The sequence below is a fragment of the Haliotis rubra genome, unplaced genomic scaffold (genome assembly GCF_003918875.1).
Source record: "Haliotis rubra isolate DU_JTF1 unplaced genomic scaffold, ASM391887v1 Scf421, whole genome shotgun sequence".
NCBI classification, from domain to species: domain Eukaryota; kingdom Metazoa; phylum Mollusca; class Gastropoda; order Lepetellida; family Haliotidae; genus Haliotis; species Haliotis rubra.
The window spans coordinates 464,309-484,603 of NW_025767104.1; the positions used below are offsets into that span (position 1 = coordinate 464,309).

General features: G+C 41.6%; 1 protein-coding gene and 1 long non-coding RNA gene across 2 annotated transcripts; one reads left to right on the top strand and one right to left on the bottom strand.

Moving 5' to 3' along the window:
* Positions 1-6,434: 6,434 nt before the first annotated feature.
* Positions 6,435-12,538, top strand: LOC124288639. Its single transcript, XR_006901498.1, has 3 exons — positions 6,435-6,542; positions 11,725-11,730; positions 12,528-12,538. It is a non-coding gene; the product is annotated as an uncharacterized LOC124288639 (long non-coding RNA).
* On the bottom strand, positions 9,280-16,641 carry LOC124288638. The gene is made up of 4 exons (XM_046725190.1): positions 16,569-16,641; positions 12,583-12,759; positions 10,377-10,517; positions 9,280-9,887 (listed from the first exon to the last, which is right to left on the bottom strand). Exons 1-4 carry the CDS (start codon positions 16,633-16,635, stop codon positions 9,679-9,681), a joined length of 594 nt encoding a protein of 197 aa, XP_046581146.1. The 5' UTR covers positions 16,636-16,641; the 3' UTR covers positions 9,280-9,678.
* Positions 16,642-20,295: the final 3,654 nt, after the last annotated feature.

Genomic DNA, 20,295 nt, shown 5'->3' on the forward strand with positions numbered 1-20,295 from the left:
GGCGTGACATTTATATCATTTGAATAGGAATATATAGTTAATATCTATGTTAGTTTTTAATAAATAAAACTATACATTTGACACAAAGTATCAATGAATTTGACTTTGAGATTCTACCACACCTCCAATTCATGTTAAAATAACCATCAAATGGTTCTGTGTTGAGTTTAGTTACAGTAAAATATTTTGTTATGTCTAGGTAAAGTGTACACTGAAATGTGTTATTCTGCGTTTAGTAACTGAAATATTTCAGTGTGTCTATTGCACTAATGTTCTAAGTGTTTCGGTTGCAAAAATGTACCATTTTGAGGAATATTTATGATAAACCGTTCAAGAGATTTGCTTTCAAGCGATTTCAAATAATAATAAAATGTGTTACCACAAGGAACTGTAAATGTGACATGTTGAAAGTATTTTGTAGATGTGTATTAACTTGAATCAGGTACTCACTGGACCTTTGAAATGACATCAATGCTGTTAAACGGCAGAGCCGAAACCATTCCCAAGTACAAGGGACATAATCAACTGGAATTTGCAACAAATGAAGACTTGAGTTGTCTCCCTTCACCACGTGTCATCAACACCCACCAATGGCTGTCCAACGCACCAGCTGATTTGAAAAGGTTGAAATGCAAGGTTATCTATCCGCTCCGAGACCCCAGGGACGTCGCTGTGTCGTTATACAACGTTTATGTAGACTGCAAGTTTTATGTGAACAAAAATGGCGCTTTTGAAGACTTTCTTACTTTGTTTCTTGAAGGAAAGGGTGAGACCACTTGTTGCCTGGCGTTAATCGTGCATTCTTTCCAACTTAATACTACGTCCTCTTAAAGCAGACGCTTACATAAATTATTTATGATATGAAAAATTAACGTCACTCACTTATAATAAATAATACAAAGCCTTATCTAGCCAATGTTGGTGCACTCAAACCCATAATGAATAAAGTACATAAAAGGCAATAATTTCACAAAATAACTGGCTCCAAAGAAACTTACACCTGGCAAGAATCTTAACTCTGGAAGTAACAAACTGTTACTTCCAGTAATACAGAGTTACTTCCCTTGAAAGGAATTGTGACGACAGATGAATCCTGTTTATGATAACTGGCCGCCATCTTGAAACATAGAAGCCATCTTGAATTAAATTTCGTTTCAATTTTTAAAATATTTACATGCCGGTATAGGTTAACTGAAAAACAAACAGAGATATCCATGAGTTGTTTCCATTTGTCTTTAGCACCATCTATCAAAATACATCTTCTGTGTTGTGTACGAACATTAATCTCATATTTGGTCCTTTTTTCTACAGTTGATATGAATGGCTTTTTTAACCACATTCGAGATGCTGAAAAGTTCTTCAATGAAAACCCAGATATTCCAGTGCACTTTATGATCTATGAAGAAACAACTCAGGTAACATGAAGAAAGTTTACATCAAATACAAGGATTTAATAAAATAATATACAGTCCAAACACTCGGTGCCTCTCCTCCCATTTATACCTTACCATTCCAAGGACTGTTTGACAGCATTTCACTATCTTTTGTGGAAATTACGCACAAGCAAATATCCTTTAGCGATCACACATATATTACCCCTAATTGCTCCAATAGTACGTAGTAACGAGGCCAAATATTTAAGATTGTTTGCCGCAAAGTATTACAACTTCATCGTTGCAGCCATTGGTATCCCCACTATATTGATTCAGTGAGATATGTTGAAAGATCTGAGTATGTTGTAGGACACGTTGCTAGCAGTACAGAAGCTCTCGGATTTCCTCGGGCTCACGAGAAATGACGATTTGTGCCGAGCGATTGTGGACAAGTGCACGTTCTCCCGAATGGTTGTGGACAAGGATCCGTATTCCCGGAAGGTGGATGGTAAAAACGTCCTGTACAGAAAAGGTAAGACAGATGTGTAAGGGGTGTCGTCAAGCGTAGACCTGGATCTTGATTCCATAAACCATATGTCTGATTTGAGTATATTTGAATTCTTAATTGTATATTCCGACCGTGACTGTTGCGGAGGTCTGTAAATAATCGTGTCTGGACCAGACAATCTAGTGATCAACAACAACTTGGATACGATGACATACATCAAGGAAGTGAGCCAGTCTGACCACCCTATCTTTTAGTCGCCTCTTACGACAAGCATGGGTTGCTGAAGACCAATTCTAACACGTATCTTCACGGGTCCAGTGCAGAGTTGGCCTGCTATAATCCAAAATCCATATTTAGATTCCTGGCTCGTCAGCACTCCATTTTGCCCGTTGGTTTAACCATATTGGTAAGGGTGTAAGGTCTGAATTGTTCCTGGCTTTGCTGGCACGTTAATCGTCCATAATATAACTGGAACCCTGTTAAACCGAAGTACTTGACTAATACAAACATTCTAATAATAAAACAATGGTAACACTGCTCACCCCGGGATGAACCGTTTCAAGTGAAATGACCTGAAAACACATTTCTGGATTAACGCGTCATTTGTTATGTCCCTTTATGATATCAGGATCCGGGATGAATGGATCGACGGGTTATCACAATATATGCTACTTTTCAGGTGTCGTTGGAGACTGGAGGAACTGGTTCACGGACGAGATGTTGGAGGAATACTACCGTGTGTATGAGGAGAAAATGTTCGGATCAAGGTTTTACGAAAGGTATGCGAAACAGAGGCTGGTAGGATGAAACAATGTGTCCCTGTACCAATGTTGACTGGAGGAACTGTTTCACAAGATGCTTACGGTGTACCTCCGAAGATAAGATGTCATAGTCGGTGTTTCACTATAGATATCATGTTAATCAGATAGTCCATAAGGTGAGGGAGCAGTTTGAAACTTGAGCAACTTGCCTGATTCGAGGAGGGGGTGAAGAGGTAGTACCGTGTGTCTACGAATGGTGGGATAAGGATCTAGGTTTTCGATAATCCATAAGGTGAGGGTGTAGTTTGATACTGGAACAACTCGCCTGATTCAAGGAGGGGTGAAGAGGTAGTACTATGTGTCTGAGGATGGTGGAATATGGATCTAGGTTTTCGATAGACATGTGAATCAGAATCCACTCGGAGGGAATGAAGAAGTAATACTGTGTGTCTGAGAATGGTCGGATAAGGATCATTCTAGTTTTACGATAGTCATGTGAACCAGAATCGACACGGAAGAAGCGATGCCTGTTGTTCCAGGTTGAGTTATTTTCTGGAAGACCTCATCTGGGTCACGGAAGAGATGACGGGGTACAACTGTGTGTCTGAGGATGGAGGGACCTCAATGTATGAAAAGATGGCTTTTATATATAGAATATCATCGGAACTTGCAGAATTTACTGGTGTCGCTCAGTGGCGCGTCTGTATAAGATCTACCTGTCTGAGGGTAGCATAGTCACTGAGCTGTATGTTACTATATGTAAAATATATTTCTAAATAAGACCGGGTTAGAATGTGCCTTCAGTAACCCATGCTTGTCGTAAGAGGCGACTAACGGGATCGGGTGGTCAGGCTCGCTGACTTGGTTGACACATGTCATCGGTTCCCAATTGCGCAGATCGGTGCTCATGCTGTTGATCACTGGATTGTCTGGTTCAGACTAAACTCACTCACTCACTCTAAATAAGACAAATCTGATCTGTAACTCAGTCCCTAACTTTGGAGTCTACCTCACTGCACATCGGTGTGGATCAGTTTACCCCGTCGAATGGGCGAATTGTTCTCATGCTGTCGTCCACCAGTTTGCCTGACCAAGCTTCGTTTATATACAATTCTTTGTGATACAAAGGTCTATAACATTCACAGGTCGTATTGTCTATGATCATTACAAAAAAGTCTCGTATACATTCACTAACACATATTCCTAAAAATTAATTTTGGAATTCCCGATGTCTAAGGCGTAGCAATTCGCCGTGCAGAATTGCGACCCTTGAACTCGCCAGAAACATATGATCGTAGGTTCGGATCCCGGTACGGGTGAAACGGATTCGAACTCACGATTATGTTTCCATGTTTATCATCACCATACCCGACCTCGTGGATTTCACCAATGACATAAACGTCTGAGAGCTGCGTTACTTTGGGCTGTCCTCCCACATTAAACATACACGACGTGAATTAACCAGATTAATGTTCACTAACTCACTATTGGCAATGGTTGGTTTGTTGTTTAACGCCGCATTCAGCAATATTCCAGCTATATGTCAGCGTCTGTAAATAATCGAGTCTGGACCAGACAAACCAGTGATCAACATCATGAGCATCGTTCCACGCAATTGGGATACTATGACATGTGTCAACCAAGTCAGCGAGCCTGACCACCCGATCCCGTTAGTAGCATCTTACGACAAGCATGGGTTACTGAAGGTCAATTCTACCCGGATTTGCACAGGTTCTATTGGTAATGATTTCCCTTGAATGTTTTGTACACTCGAAGAATTCAAGCTTCAACAAATGAATTGAGCAAATGAATTTATTTTTCTAATTTACGATGCTCATGTGTTTGAGATCCTGTGTAAATTAAGACGCACTTTGCCGCTAGGTGTCGCTCAGTCGTCAAGACAGGCAGACCCACAGATCCTGTAGCAGCATCCCATCCACCTCCTGTTGTTGTAGTCAGGTCTTCCGGGATAACCCCCTCCTGGGTAACCAGGGTAACCACCGTCAGGGTAACCACCTCCTGATCCAATGTTGTTAGCGCACATTTGGACCAAGGAATGGTTACAGTTGTTCCTCTTCGGACGACTGGCTGTCGAGGAAATATAGATATTGGGTTAAACATGAGTTGAATTGGAAAATCGCCTGCGTTATAATGTGGGGGGTTTCTGCATTGTCGCATTGAGAGACCCGGTGTTAAACGATCAGATATAGCCAATCAGATGTTTGCTTTCATAACGTCTTCGGGTGGTGGGGTAGTCTAATGGCTAAAGAGTCCGCTCGTCACGCTGAAGACAATGTGTGAAGCCCATTTCTGGTGTCCCCCTGCCGTGATATTGCTGGAATATTGCTAAAAGTGGCGTAAAACCATACTCACGTATCTAAAGCCCTGTCCACATATCTGGGAAATCAGACCTGATTATACAATTCCGAATATATCATGAGCATGTGTTATGAACCACTATCAAACAGTTATGATATCAGGTGTTAGCGGAAAGGTGACCGTATGTACGCTTAGGTGTCAAATCCTGAACAGCCAATGTGTAATTTGGAGAATAATTAACAGTTTACTAATGAAAATGAAATTTGAATTGACAAAGAAAGCTATGTCCGACTTGTGTGTCTGAGCATGGAATAGATTTCTTCTTTGAAAAACACAGAATATATACATACAGCATTTAATAAACATGTATATTCTGTCGACATTGTTGTTACTATTGTAATATCGTAGCGTTGTGTAAAATGTTTGAAATAATTAGCGTCACATAATTCACATCTTGGTGTTCGAAATTTACCCCAAGAAGTATCGCTACTCGATCAAAAGAGAGTGATGTATTTTCAATATTTTCCAAAATACATGCACTATAGAAACAGACGTTATTGATCAAAGCTCCGAATCTAGGACAACAGCCATGGTATTGTCATGTCCGATATCAGCTCTACGTTTGTCAAATAGCCGTATATCTTCATCTGCAGTCCGTTTGATTTCATTTGAGACCGGTGAATTGCTCACTAACACAAAATCTAATAATTGCAACAAGGTAATCAACAAGCGTGTGTAGTGAAATTTCAATTTCACACGTGCAACTCGCACACCTGGCTGTTCTACCAGCAAGTTGTCCCCCCTCGTAAAAATAGCGAAAGGTGACAACAAAATAATGATCGTTTAAACAACTTTTTAATTCGGGTGTCCAAACTTATGATACAAATCATCAGAGTTGGTATGTTGATTTCATGTGACTGTACACAATTTGGTTTTGTTGCAATTACTAGATTTTGTGTTAGTGAACAATTCATCGGGCTCAAATGAAATCAAACAAACTGTATGTAATTGATAATTAATATCATAATCAATAATCAGCAATTTGGAATGTATGATAAATGGGAATTTTCTCTTCACTACAGCGTCTACTGTTATCGCACACAATGCTACAGTGAAACATTAGAAATAAAGTGTTACGTTGACGACCGAAGACGCGGCCACCAGCTGTTACTGTCGACGTGATAACATGGATTATCTTTCGGGAGTACCATGGAGTACGTGCTGTAACGCCCAGCCTTCAGAAGAAGGACTACGCTGGGATTCAGCTGGTACTGTTTGGGTTAGTTGATACTCAACAACCATTATTTTCAAGAACAAAAATGGGACAGGGTCAAAATGTCGACGTGTGGGAAGTATAGCGTTTAAAAAAAGTCGGGGCATATTCCATTTTGCGGGCATTCTACTAGCCAATTCCAATTCCAATGTCCATACAGATGAAACATTTCCAAAGGAATGGAATACATTGTCACATCGTCCCTTAATTTCTTTACATCGTCTGTTTCCCCCTGAGTTTCATCATTTGCATTTTATCAATATTGTAAATCCAATATCCCCTACTTTTTGGAATGGTATATATAAGTTGTTGAAGGCTCATGTGCGAGTTCCGCGTGAGAAATATGCGTGATGTCGGAAAACGTAAAATCTCCAAATCATCATCACCGTGAGTTTAAGAAGCTTCATAGTCACATTACTTCTGTGACTGATACGTCCGTCTATGAGGCCAGAAACACCGCATTTAGCGATATTTTAGCTACATGACGACATAATAGTAAATAGTGCTAGCTCACTGAGATACCATGTCGCAGTTAAACATGAATACCCCACTCAGACCCAGACTGACTCCGAGCCGACCAGTCCTTGTTGTACCCATTAATGCCGAGCGCCAGGCAGGGACCAACAAGTACCATATTTTAACATCTTTTGTTATGACGCGGTCGAGGATCGAACCCGCGACCTTCCGCTCTCCGGGCGGATGCTCTAAACACTACACCACGGAGGCGGTCCTACAAATAATAGACTCTAGACCAGCCAATCATATGATTGGCACCATGAGCATCGATTGTCGCAATAGAGATGACCAGAGACGACCAATAGAGACGACCGCAGTAAATGATACCTAGCTGCGCTATTGCGTGTAATACATAAGTGACAAGTCGTGACCAGGCATATCAGTGCAGGTAAGCATCAGTCACGGTCCAGGCCGGGTATGGTGGCTGATTAGGGCCGTCGCTTTTTCGTCTTAAAATTTGGAGGCGAGAAAGCGATAACACTATTGGCCCTAATCAGCCACCATTCTAATCAGCCACCATACTAACTCGCATACCCTCTTTAGCATCTTTACCCATGACGATCCCGGTTAGAATTGGTTTGCAATACTGCCGATGTGACAATATATTTAACTCATTCACTCACTCACTAACTCACCATATTCGACGAGATTCGACTACAAGTCAGCGCGTCTGTTTACAAGATACTAAACAGTTGCTACATCACTTTTCAATGGCATTTAGACCCGTGAAGATCCAGGTTAGAATTGTCTTCAGTAACCCATGCTTGTCGTAAGAGGTGACTAACGGGATCGGGCGGTCAGGCTCGCTGACTTGGCTGACACATGTCATCGTATCCAAATTGCGTAGGTCGATGTTCATGGTGTTGATCACTGGATTTTCTGGTCCAGACTAATTTATTTACAGACCGCCGCAATATAGCTGGAATATTGCTGACTGCGGCGTGATGCAATAGCGCTATATAATAAAACAACAAGCAAACCATCTTTAGCATCCTACAACAAGCAATACCCACAGGGTTGTAGCCTTTGGTGGACCGCCTCCGTGGTGTAGTGGTTAGAGCGTCCGCCTGGAGAGCGGAAGGTCGCGGGTTCGATCCCCGACCGCGTCATACCAAAAGACGTTAAAATATGGTACTTGTTGGTCCCTGCCTGGCGCTCGGCATTAATGGGTACAACAAGGACTGGTCGGCTCGGAGTCAGTATAATGTGTCTGAGTGGGGTATTCATGCTTCACTGCGGCATGGTATCTCAGTGGGCTAGCACTATAAAACCAGCTTAAGTCTGGGCTAGTACAAACAGCCGCACATACACATACACACGCATGCACGTCGTCATATGAGCGAAATATTCTCAAGCACGACATTAAACCCAATTTCACCTCACCTCACCTTAACCTTTGGTAACACAGATGTTGATACATGAGGTATAACTGACCACTAAGCATTGACTTACCTCCTATAGAGTTGGCGGAGCAAACACCAATTAGGGCGATGAAGACACACACAAACTTCATGATGACGGTACCACGGTCTGGTGTTTCTGGTGGTCCACGTGTTTTATACAAGATGGAAGTGATGAAGCGTTGATATCCCAAGTTATGTCTGTCATGCTTCAACACTACTGACAGTAACTGTTGCGGGTGTTCAATTTAGATCGTGAGGATAACGGACAGATTGACAGGATATGTTATGAGTTGACATTAATATTGAGCACGTTGATGTGAAAATATTCATATATATGACTCGGGGACAGGATGTCTAGCAGTTGATTAAAACTGTTCGTGCTCAAAGACACAAGCCTAGTGGTTAAAGCGTTCGCTCGTCACGTCAAGGTCCCGGGTTCGATTCCCCACGTGGGTAGAATGTGTGAAGCCTATATCTGGTGTCCCCGGTCGTGATATTGCTGGAATATTGCTAAAAGCGGCGTGAAACCAATATAACTCGGTTGCGCACTCAATAAAAGACACAAATAAGCCAGGGCCCCATTGCTAAAAGCTATTTTAAGTTCCATTCACTTGCAAAATACTTGTTCCCGTACGTTAAGGTAACCTCAACGTTGACAGCTTTGTTCAACCAGGGCAAGGTCTCACAGTGTATGTACTCGAAGCCTCAAATCGGCTCCTCCACAAACGTGATATCGATGCGCCTTAATAAAACGACGCAACCTATCCTTGGTTCTGGTTGTTTTGGTGCAAGGCTATAGGTCTGCATTACATCAGCACCATGCGTTAACTCTTCCAAATGTCATGTCGTTGTGACTAGTTGTCTGATGCCTGTCGATGATAATCTTGACCAGGTGAAAACGTGTCTGATGTATGGGGATGATAGGCTTGGCCAGGTGACAAGGCTGTTGATACCAGCCGATCAGTTCATAGACAGACAGACAGGCACTAGCTGACATGCAATAATGTACCTAAAATGCGCCACAACAAAAACGAACATTATGTATTTTAATTTAATATGCACAGGAAAATGTTGATTCACGATGAATATAATCACTTATTTTTGGTATAACATATATTTGTTTTTATAATATACATTTAGGCTAAGCTGGTCTACATGGCAATCTGTGCGTGTGTGTGTGTGTGTGTGTGTGTGTGTGTTGATAATGATGATCATGATGATTTTACTGCTTTAAATACCTAGCTAGCATACATAACGTCAGCATATGACACTGATTGTGCTGTGTGTAGCCATAATACTTAGGTACAAATTTCTGAAGATCTAGAAAAGTCAGTGAGCAGAACATTGCACACAAGTGACTATTATGGTTTTAATTATTACTTCTATTTACTTGCGCCAAAGCTTAATGTTAATTATTCCACGCCGCATATAAGGTACAACATTTAAAATAGGCAACATGCAACATGCATGAATTATTTATGAATCACCGAGTCCGTAGACGGCCAGGAACAAAGTTGCTTGCCAGCTAATGACGATAGAGAAACGTCCATGAAACTCCAATTAAAACAATAAGGCCGAGAGATGAACCTTGCCGCATACCACTGTTACATTTGTCCGACATACAAAAACACAGAGCGCTGAATCCACCGTTGGCCTTCTTGTATTCACATCCCTCCTCGGACACTTTCTTGTAGTGACTGTCCCGCAGACAGAGTCGTGACTCCACAGACATATCTGAAACATAAACGAGATGCAATAACCATCATTGAACCCCATGTCACATAAATATAAATCATTATTGATTCTCGTGATACAGGCATTTTATGTAATCTTATCAATTGTATCAGTCATAGATTATATTGTTACATTTAAAATAAGTCTCATTTAATATTATCATATGAAATCATATGCCCGGAAAATGATGGTCTTGGATTTTGTATAAATGTTAGTATTCACAGATCAGCTATTATATTGATCTTGCAACGTATTTTTCAAGATTTTTAACAGAGTACTGCTTTGTAGGCCACGTGTTGCACAAAATGCTAGTCAAACAGTTATATATTGAAAAGCCAGTTATCATTTTAAATTAAGACTATTAGTCTAAAGATATTTTTCAGAAACACATCTTGTCGCAAAAGTTGTTTGTTTTCAGCTGTAAGAGTCCATAATCATTAGTATCTGTATTATCAGGATCCGGAATAACGAGGTGTGTTCATTTCATACCGTTCGTTTCTCCTATTCTGTCGTGCACACGAATCAATGTGAAGGACTTCATACACGCTCGGCAGCCTGTTTCCACTCTGGCTTCAGTGCAGGGGACGAGTTTGCCATTGGCAAAGATATTACACTCGTAGCAACTTAACTCTGAAGTAGAGGAGCACACATATGTTGGTGTCAATTTTGAGGCTATACTAAGAGTTGAAGTGAGTAAAGATGGGGGGGGGGTGGGGGATGGGGGTGTGTGTGTGGGGTGTTTGTTGTTTCACCCCAGAGGCAATAATAATGATAATAAGAGTACTTTTATAGCGCCTCATCCACATCACTAATTGACATGCTCTAAGCGCATACAAGTCACAGTTCATTATTACCCCATATAACCCAAGGTGCCTGTTAGGCGCTGGAAGGTTATAGTCATATGATCTATCCCACCGGGTATCCATTTCAGCCAAATGTCAGCTTAATGTGTGAGGACATCCCAAAGTGATGAGATCTTGGACGTTTACCTCAACCTGTAAACCAGGTACATGGTCATGGTGCTTATAGACTTTGACACATGATCGGGGTAAACCGGGATTTGAGCCATTAAACATAGATTTCTGTCTTGGCATGGGAGCGTCACGCAGAATTGCAAATAGCGGTACCCATGTCCCTGCTGCTACAGGAGTAAATAACGGCGACCTACGCTGCCCATAAATACATGTGCATAAACAACAGAGCTGTCGATTGTAAGATTAAATGAATCCACAACCGAATATGACAATCGCTGGGGCGGTGGGGTAGCCTAGTGGTTAAAGGAGAATACTAGACAATTGCAATAATTTGCTAGGTGAAAGATAAAGTCATCAGAAACATGTACCCCAAAGTGTTATTTCAAAAATATGCTTTTTAATGTTTTAAATCGCGAAAACAGTTTCTGTTATCCGAGCTTCGGCCATTAAAGTCGTCAAAATGCCCCAATTTATTTAAAATGATTAAATATGTGCCATAAATGCCTAGTTTTTGTCAACTTTGATGCTATGTTCTTCATATAAAAATATATACATAGTTATGAGTTTTTCTAATGGAACATTTATCAGAAATATTATTTCCTAATAACTTTTATATGAAGAACATAATATCAAAGTTGACAAAAACTACAACTATGCATTTTCGGCACATATTTAATCAGTAAGAGAGTTCACATGAGCTTGAAAATGTTCGCTTTAACGTTCTTTTCGGTTTGGAGCCGTAAATGCTGCAGTCTACCCAAAACATTGCCGAATACAATGGCAAATCATGAAGTACTTGTTGCTTTCATTTTTTTCAATTTTGTCCAATTACGCACGTCGGCATCAGACTCGCTGTTTGTCAGTAGTGTGTTCCGTGAAAGTTGTTCTGTATTCTCATTGGCTGACAAGATGCCATTCTAAGGCTATGACCGAGTACCATAACTATTTCCATAACCAAAAACTAGGAAAACATACATTGTCCTGACTAGTATTTTATAATTCACCAGTTTTCGGGGAATAACTCATCTGCGTCGCGTATAATATCTCTGCTCGACCAGGCTGGGATCTTGGATGGAGATTTGATACGTTATTAATGATCTATAGGGGTGGGCTTGCTGGTTGGAACTGTATCACATTTTGCTGACAAATAGTATTTTGACAGCAAGCGGTGCCTCCGTTTCGCTATTCTTCTTCTCGTCTTCACTGGAAGATTGTCTTGAAAGATGTAAAATCGGATCGTATTGATACGGTCTAACATCCATTTCAGAAATGACATCAGGAACATCTTTTACTGCTTCAGAATCCATGGACACTGTTAAGTTGTGAGGTAAAATCAAAGAGGAAGCCATCAGCAACTGGCACATATGACGCCATGTAACGTGATACCCCCTCTGCTCATTAACTGTTGGGTGGTTCCGTAATAGGCGGAAATACGAGTACGATTTTTGTGTTTTATTGCGATTTTACAAACTTTTTGTTCAATTTTAATCACGGAAGGTGACTTTTAGAATGCCTTTACCCTTATCAAACGTTTTGTTTTCGTTCGCATTCACATTTAAAGACTTCGCTCGTCACGGGTTCGATTCCCCACATGGGTACCCGGTAAAATGTGTGAAGCAAATCTCTGGTGTCCCCTGCCATGATATTGCTGGAATATTGTTAAAAGCGGCATGAAGTCATACTCACTACTCACTCACTCACTCACTCATTTGTTTACCTACCTGCACATGTTACCCCGGCGTTACAAACGGCCGTGTGCTTGTCCACCCTGGGTCCTGGGCAGTTATTTTCGGCGTTCTGACAGAATCTTGACCTGGTCATGACCTTCTCGCCCGTTCCGCACGTGACGGAGCACGGCTCTGCTGACCACTGTAACCACTGACTCCAGTTGCTGGACACTGAACACTCACGGAAACAAAACACGTAGTAGGTCATCAAATCATCACACTGTGTGGTCAGTAAATGTTTACAAATGTAAGAATGATAAAGCGTTCTAGCCTAACGTTGGGGTGGTGTGGTAGCCTAGGGGTAAAAGCGTTCGCTCGTCACGCAGAAGATCCGGGTTCGATTCCCCACATGGTTACAATATGTGAAGCCCATTTCTGGTGTCCCCCGCCGTGATATTGCTGGAATATTGCTAAAAGAGGCGTAAAACTAGACTCACTGACTCTAGCCTATCGTTGGAAATGGTACAATCAGGGACGGCCATTTCTAGAGTCTTTGTATTGCTGGATTATTGCTGAAAGCGGCGTCAGACTATATTCATTCAATGACTTATGAATAACCTTTACATCTGTGTTCAAATGTTCGGGACAAGGCAATAAAATGAAGATTATCTGTTATCAGTTTGTTTTAAAAGTCTAGAATATGAAGACAAGACTCGTACCTGTGTATTTGGGAGTGAAATCCTGAAATTATTTTGCATGTAAAATATGATCGGGTGGTCGTTTTCATGTATAGAAAATAGTTTCTGCTTTCTTTTCTTTTCGTTCTTCTTCTCATTTTCTTTGTTTATTGCTGTCGCTTTCGTTTTGGGATGTTGTGTTTTGTGGCCTTGTTTTTAAATACTAGACGGGGCGGTTGGGTAACCTAGTGTTTAAAGCGTTCGCTCGTCACACTGAAAACCCGGGTTTGATTCCCAACACGAGTAACATATGTGAAGCCCATTTCTGATGTCCCCCGAAGTCTTATTAGTGGAATATTGCTAAAAGCAGCATAGCAACATACTCACTCACACATTGCATGGTGTAAGCATGATACAGTGCAACTGACAGTACACTGACTGAGTGAGTGAGTGAGTTTGGTTTACGCCGCTTTTAGCAATATTCCAGCAACATCACGGCGGGGACACCAGAAATGGGCTTTACACATTCTACCCATGTGGGGATTCGAACCCGGGTCTTCGGCGTGACGAACCAACGCTTTAACCACTAGGCTACCCCACCGCCCCACTGACAGTACAGCAGTCGTGGAGGGTGGCATAACGCACTAGCCTAATAGGCCCACAAAGCGAGTGCTGAGGTGATCGAAGCTCCCACTTTTTTTGTGCGATCTTCGTTGCACAAAGCACACTTTGTAGAACGGGCCCTATTCGGACAGGGGTATTATGAGCGTTTACAGTTGTCGCACATCATTTCAACAATCTTTATGTGTGGCAGTAACTGATCTGTGTAGGAATGGGATTGTGATGGACTTGGTTGTAGACTGTAGACTGAGGACCAGGGTGCCGTTCCACTAACCGATCTTATCTAAGATCAATCTTAGCAAGTTACGCTAATTTTACAATCGTCTTAGCTAAAAGTTACACCCGTTCCACTACCCGATCTTAGGCCGATCGTAGCCGGTCCCGATCTTACGATCCGATCCAAGCTTAGATCGAGACTCTTTCGTGCGAGAGATAGAGGAATGCGAGGCACGAGTTATCTCTCTTTGCATAGTCTAGCAAATGATGGAAGTAGTTTATGAACCAACTGAGTGAGTGAGTGAGTTTAGATTTACGCCGCACTCAGCAATAGTCCAACTATATGGCGGCGGTCTGTAAATAATCTAGATAAGATGCATAGCGTTCACTAACATGAGCGTTTATGTTAGTGAACGCTATGTATCTTAGCTATAAATAATCGAGTCTGGACCAGACAATCCAGTGATCAACAGCATGAGCATCGATCTGCGAAGTTGGGAACCGATGACATGTGTCAACCAAGTCAGCGAGCCTGACCACCTGATCCCGTTAGTGGCCTCTTACGACAAGCATGGGTTATTGAAGTTCAATATTCTAACCCGGGCCTTCATGGGTATTTTTCCAACCAAGTGTAAACGTGGAGAAAAAACCTAGAGCAAAATATTAGGGTAGTGAGCACCTTGGTTTCAGGTGCAAGTGCGTGTGAACGCTGGGTATCAGGCATAATATAATAATAATAAATGCATATTTATAGTGCGCCTGTTCCACATCCTTGGGCATGCTCAAAGCGCTATGTACAGATAATTTACACGAGAGTATTTACAGCCGAGATTATAAGTAATATAATGAGAACAGGTTTTAAGTCTGGACTTTAAAAATGTCAATTGTGTCAGAGCTTTTAATATGTGCCTGAACTTTGTCAATCAGAATAAACAAAGGCGTGACGAGGCATCCTCTATAACGTATCTAGAATCTGTCAGTGGTCTTGAATAACACGCGGCCTGCCTTTAGAATCCCCCACCAAATAAGCGCACGTGAAATCAAACATATTTGTATCTTTTTGTTTCAGAAGATTGTTCACTTCATGACCCGTCCCTATTCTTAACCATGACGTTGCAATATTGTTGTACAAATGTGTTACACCGACTCGCTTGGTTGTGTTCCCATGACGACAGTGGTCAGACTGGCCTGACATTTGTAGGGCTTCAGTGCAGTGTTTGTTTACATCACAGAAATATACAAATTCATTTCATGGGGGATTTTAGGGGACGCTCACGGTGAAATTGCTCTTATTTTTCACATAGAATAGGAAAGCCACCATTTTGGTTTCTCTACGATTGGTTTTAACTATCCTAAGTTGGTCATGAGCAACTTAGACTTTGAATCTTAACTTTACGATTGACTTAGGTAGGATTGGTTAGTGGAACGGTATGCCGATCGTAACGTCACGCTAAGATTGGGATTTTAGGGGTTTACGATTGGCATAGGGCTAAGATCGGTTAGTGGAACGGCGTCCAGCAGTGTAAACGAACTTCGTTGTGGACTAGCAACTTGTAGGTAGATGAGAAAATACATGTACGAATGTATAACATTGTGGGTGAATTAGCAGCTAGGGCTGGGACGGGTAACCCGGATACCCGGGACGGGTGGGTAATGAGTTGTACCCGGGTACCCGCCTCAATACCCGGACCCGTAATGATCATGTGACTAATAGATTAAACAATGTAACAATTGTTCTTTCATGATTAAAAGGTTGTATTGTCTTTGATGATTTAGACTTAATTTACAGTCACTTCTTTTGAACATAATGCATGGTTAAGATTTTGAAAAACTCGAAATATTAGAATATATTGCCATTTCTTGCAAATTTAATGTCAGGAATTAACATAACGGGTATCCGGGTAGGGTAGGGTATTAGGGGGTAGGGTACACGGGTAGAAAATGTGGACCCGTCCCAGCCCTTGTACCCAAATTTTGCTCAGTTAATAAACACTGAACAAGCTACACTCCTCTTACAAACAGAAATTATTGTTAATCCACTGGCCGCTTTAGTTAGCCGTATGTATCGGCGTAAGCTATCATCCCTATAAAGTTTCTTTCTTTTTCCTTAGGTCTTTCATATGTGTGATACTCCTTAATGTTTTAATCTTATATTTTATACATTTTATGCACATATTGTCTAGTGTGTCTCATTGGCCATCTGGCCTGGTGTCTGTATTTTTCTATGTCTTTTTTACCGTTGCCACTTTTTTGACATGTACATTCACGTGACACAAAAATAAACTATTTTGTCTGTCTGTCTGTCCTATTGGCAGCAAATAAAGGCATCTTACTTAGCCACAGTCTCAGGAAGCATAACATTTACCGTGTATGATCATCACTTCCAATTAAAGTCCAATGTACCATTTCCGGTATTTGGTTATTGATTCCCAGATATAACGGTTGTTCTAAAGTTATGCTAGTACATGCCAATATATGTCATATCTATCCCTAATTATTATTTTGACACCAATAACAAACACCCACCTGGTTTACAGCAGAGAGAAACCACTAACACGGACAGAAGAAGGCAATAATGATAGGACCACGCCATTTTAGTTCCTTCCGAGCGTCACACCAACACTATTGAACAGACGATTGAACGGAACATAGTACTTAAGGGTGGTCTCCACCCCTTGTGATCGTGATTTCAAAGAAAATGAAATCAGCTCTTCGCATCCAGTTTGAAACCTGTAGGATGCTGTTGTGTAATGGCTAGAACGATGAACATTGAAAAAATTTCGTCAACAAATGATGAACATTAAAGATTTCACATCAAAGATTTTCCCCAAAAATATTTTAAGCCTCTAGGGTTAATGTCAAAAATGGATTCGTAGAGGACTGAGTGAGTGAGTGAGTGAGTATGGTTATCCGTCGCTTTTAGCAATATTCCAGCCATATCACGGCGGGGCACACGAGAAACGGGCTTCACACATTGTACCCATGTGGGGAATCGAACCCGCGAGCGGACGCTTTAACCTTTAGGCTACCCCACCGGCCCGGATTCGTTGAGGAATATATTCGGTGGCGTTTGTTTGGATAACCAAGCAATTGATTTAGGAGATAAACATCTTGTGTTGGCTAATTTCCGGGTGTTATTGAGTATTTGAAGCACGGGAATTCATTTGGAACCGACGGCGTTGAGTATTTGAAGCACGGGAATTTATTTTGAATCGACGGAAAATAACACCCGGAAATTGGCCAACACATGATGTTTATCGACATTGTAAACACAAAAGTAAACCAAAAGGTCCACACACGTTTTTGTGTCTGCACTCATTGGCATCGAGTACAGGTACAGCAGTGAAATGTCATCAGCCGGCCGCTTCGGCTAACTATGATAGCATCTCGAACTGCTCATTTGTGACGTCATTCGGACTTTACGTCACAAAATGATTTGAATGACGTCATCACAGCTGATGACGTAACAATACAATGGTGTGAGCGATGTTTGTATGTATTAATACGCAGCGAATTTCGTGGAATCGAATACCATTTGATCATGTTTTTAACCAATGAGATTCAAGAACACAGTGACTTTTGGTTTACAATTTACCGTTATGTTTCCATAAACCGAACAAGCAGGACGTTATTTGGTATTCTTGTCTACAGTTTTAAAAGGTTAAATAACCAGCTTTAAAAGCGGCTATTGTTGATGTACTGGTTTTGTAGGATTACGCTGACAAAATACCGTGTGGAACCACCCCGGGTTTACGTTTACACCTATATTTAACTGGGGCGGTGGAGGGCCTAGTGATTAAAGCGTTCGCTCGTCACGCTGAAGACCCGGGTTTGATTCCCCACATGGGTACAATGCGTGAAGCCAATTTCTGGTCACCGTGATATTGCTAGAATATTGCTAAAAGCGGCATGAAATCATACTCACTCATTCACTCACTCAATCACACATTCGCATATTTGTTCACCTACCTGCACGTCTTACCCCGGTGTCACAAACGGCAGTGTGCTAGTCCACCCTGGATCCTGGGCAGTTATTTTCGGCGTTGAAGCCCATTAAGGGGAGGAGGGGGGAGAGGGGTTGATGAAAATATTCATATGTATGACTCGGGGACAGGATGTCTAGCAGTTGATTAAAACTGTTCGTGCTCAAAGACACAAGCCTAGTGGTTAAAGCGTTCGCTCGTCACGTCAAGGTCCCGGGTTCGATTCCCCACGTGGGTAGAATGTGTGAAGCCTATATCTGGTGTCCCCCGCCGGGATATTACTGGAATATTGCTGAAAGCGGCGTAAAACCATAGATCCCCATTGAGAGGAGGCGGTAACAGCGGTAAGCATATGCAACTCATCCATGTTAAGATAGGGACACATGTATAGCCTTCACATAATGTACTTTATGAGGATTCAGAACTCGAAAAGAGCATACTACTACGTGCCCCGTCATCCTACGATAACGAAATTTAAAGAATACATGGTTTGGTGGGTGGGTGTTTGTTTTGGGTTTGTTTATTTTGTTGTCATTTTTTTTTAATTTGTTTGTGTCTCATTTTGCGTGTCTATGAGTGTGCGAGTGCATTTGCGTTTGTCTCTGTGTGCATGCGTGTGTGCGTGTGCGTGTTTTTATTTGTTTCTTTTATTGTTTTGGGGAGGGCTTGTTCGATCTTGTCTTATTTTCGTAAGGGCGTTTTGTGGTGTTGTTTTTATTTTTGTTTTTGTTATATTGTATTATTTTGATCCAAGAACCCATATGCACAGCAATATTTCAACTGGGTATAGTTAAGTATTTTCTTTATTTAGTTTAAATCCAAAATCGATATCATGAATCTAACGATTCCTCTTTCAGTCGATAGAGGTAGATCTCGTCCTTAAGAATAACGACGGACATAACGCCCCCGTTCTCAACCCACATGCTTTCAAACTACCCGTTACTGCCATGTCGACGTTACCCGTTGACTCATTGCTCTTACAGGCGAGCACAACCGGGAGGGATTCTTCCTTTCACTGACAATGGCACCTTCTCACATACGACAGACTGTACGCATATGTTTTTCCCTCGTGATTAATTCCAGCCTACGGGGCATGTGAAGAGACGCTTTTGTTGAACGTAAACATGTGAATAATATCATCGAGCATGTATTCAAGTACCGCCTGCGTTTTCTGATAGACGTACACAATGGTTTGAATAAACGGCTGGAAAAAAAGTACTATAAAAAGACTATTTTTGTCAAATCAAGTCAAGCTCAATGGGCTATAAGGCTGTACCGTCCTTGATAATGACTAACTCGTAATTGAGTCCGAACACCCAAAACATCCACGATAAACAGACGAGCGTCGTTTTTCACGATCACCGAATTCGCTTTTGTCAGTTCTCCAGGGTCCAACTAGCGTTAGATAACTGAGGGTATGAAACGAAACTCGCTCGCTTACACAATGACGTCCTGTCGTAAAGTTGCGCCGCTGTACAGAGTTATGCCCCTTTAGTCGTATCGGCGTTCTTAGATCGTGGTTTCGAATCTGTTTATGACTTTTGGTTTGTCAGATGTTAACCGTGCTCGTTGTTCGCTACGAAGTGGCAAATATGCACGACCGTCAGTACTTTAATCGGTCAGCTCCCACGCCTCTTTAAGACTAACTTACAGAATATTTCGGCGCATCTACGAGCGCTATATGCCTCTTTTACTTCACATGTCCTTGGGGTACGCCTTGTGGTTAAACAGTTCGCTCGACACGCTGAAGTACCGGGTTCGATTCCCCACATGGGTACAATGTGTGAAGCCCATTTCTGGTGTCCCTGCCGTGATGTTGCTGGAATATTGCTAAAAGCGGCGTAAAGACATACTCGCACGCTTATATAAATTAAAGAATTCTTTGGACACTATATCGTATCCTGAAACAAATTGACAATTTTCTCGTTCACTTGTTAAGGCTAACGTGCAACGTGTTAAGGCTAACGCCCTTGCCACATGGACTTAAAATATGGATTTGACCAACATCAAACGTCATCGGAGCATTCCTGGGTTGAAATAGTCGCTGAAACGCTTCAACCATAAGGTCCGTTTTACAAACATGATAAACACGCGTCAAATATATCACCGTCAAATAGCAGTTCCTGGTATGTTTGACGTCATAATTAGCCACCTTCAAATATGTATCCTTTCTTTTGTCCAACAGTTTGGGTATCTTCAGATATCACATAGTGTTCACTAGCGGTGGTCCGATTAATTGAAATAATCGAAGATTGGTCGCAATGACTAAA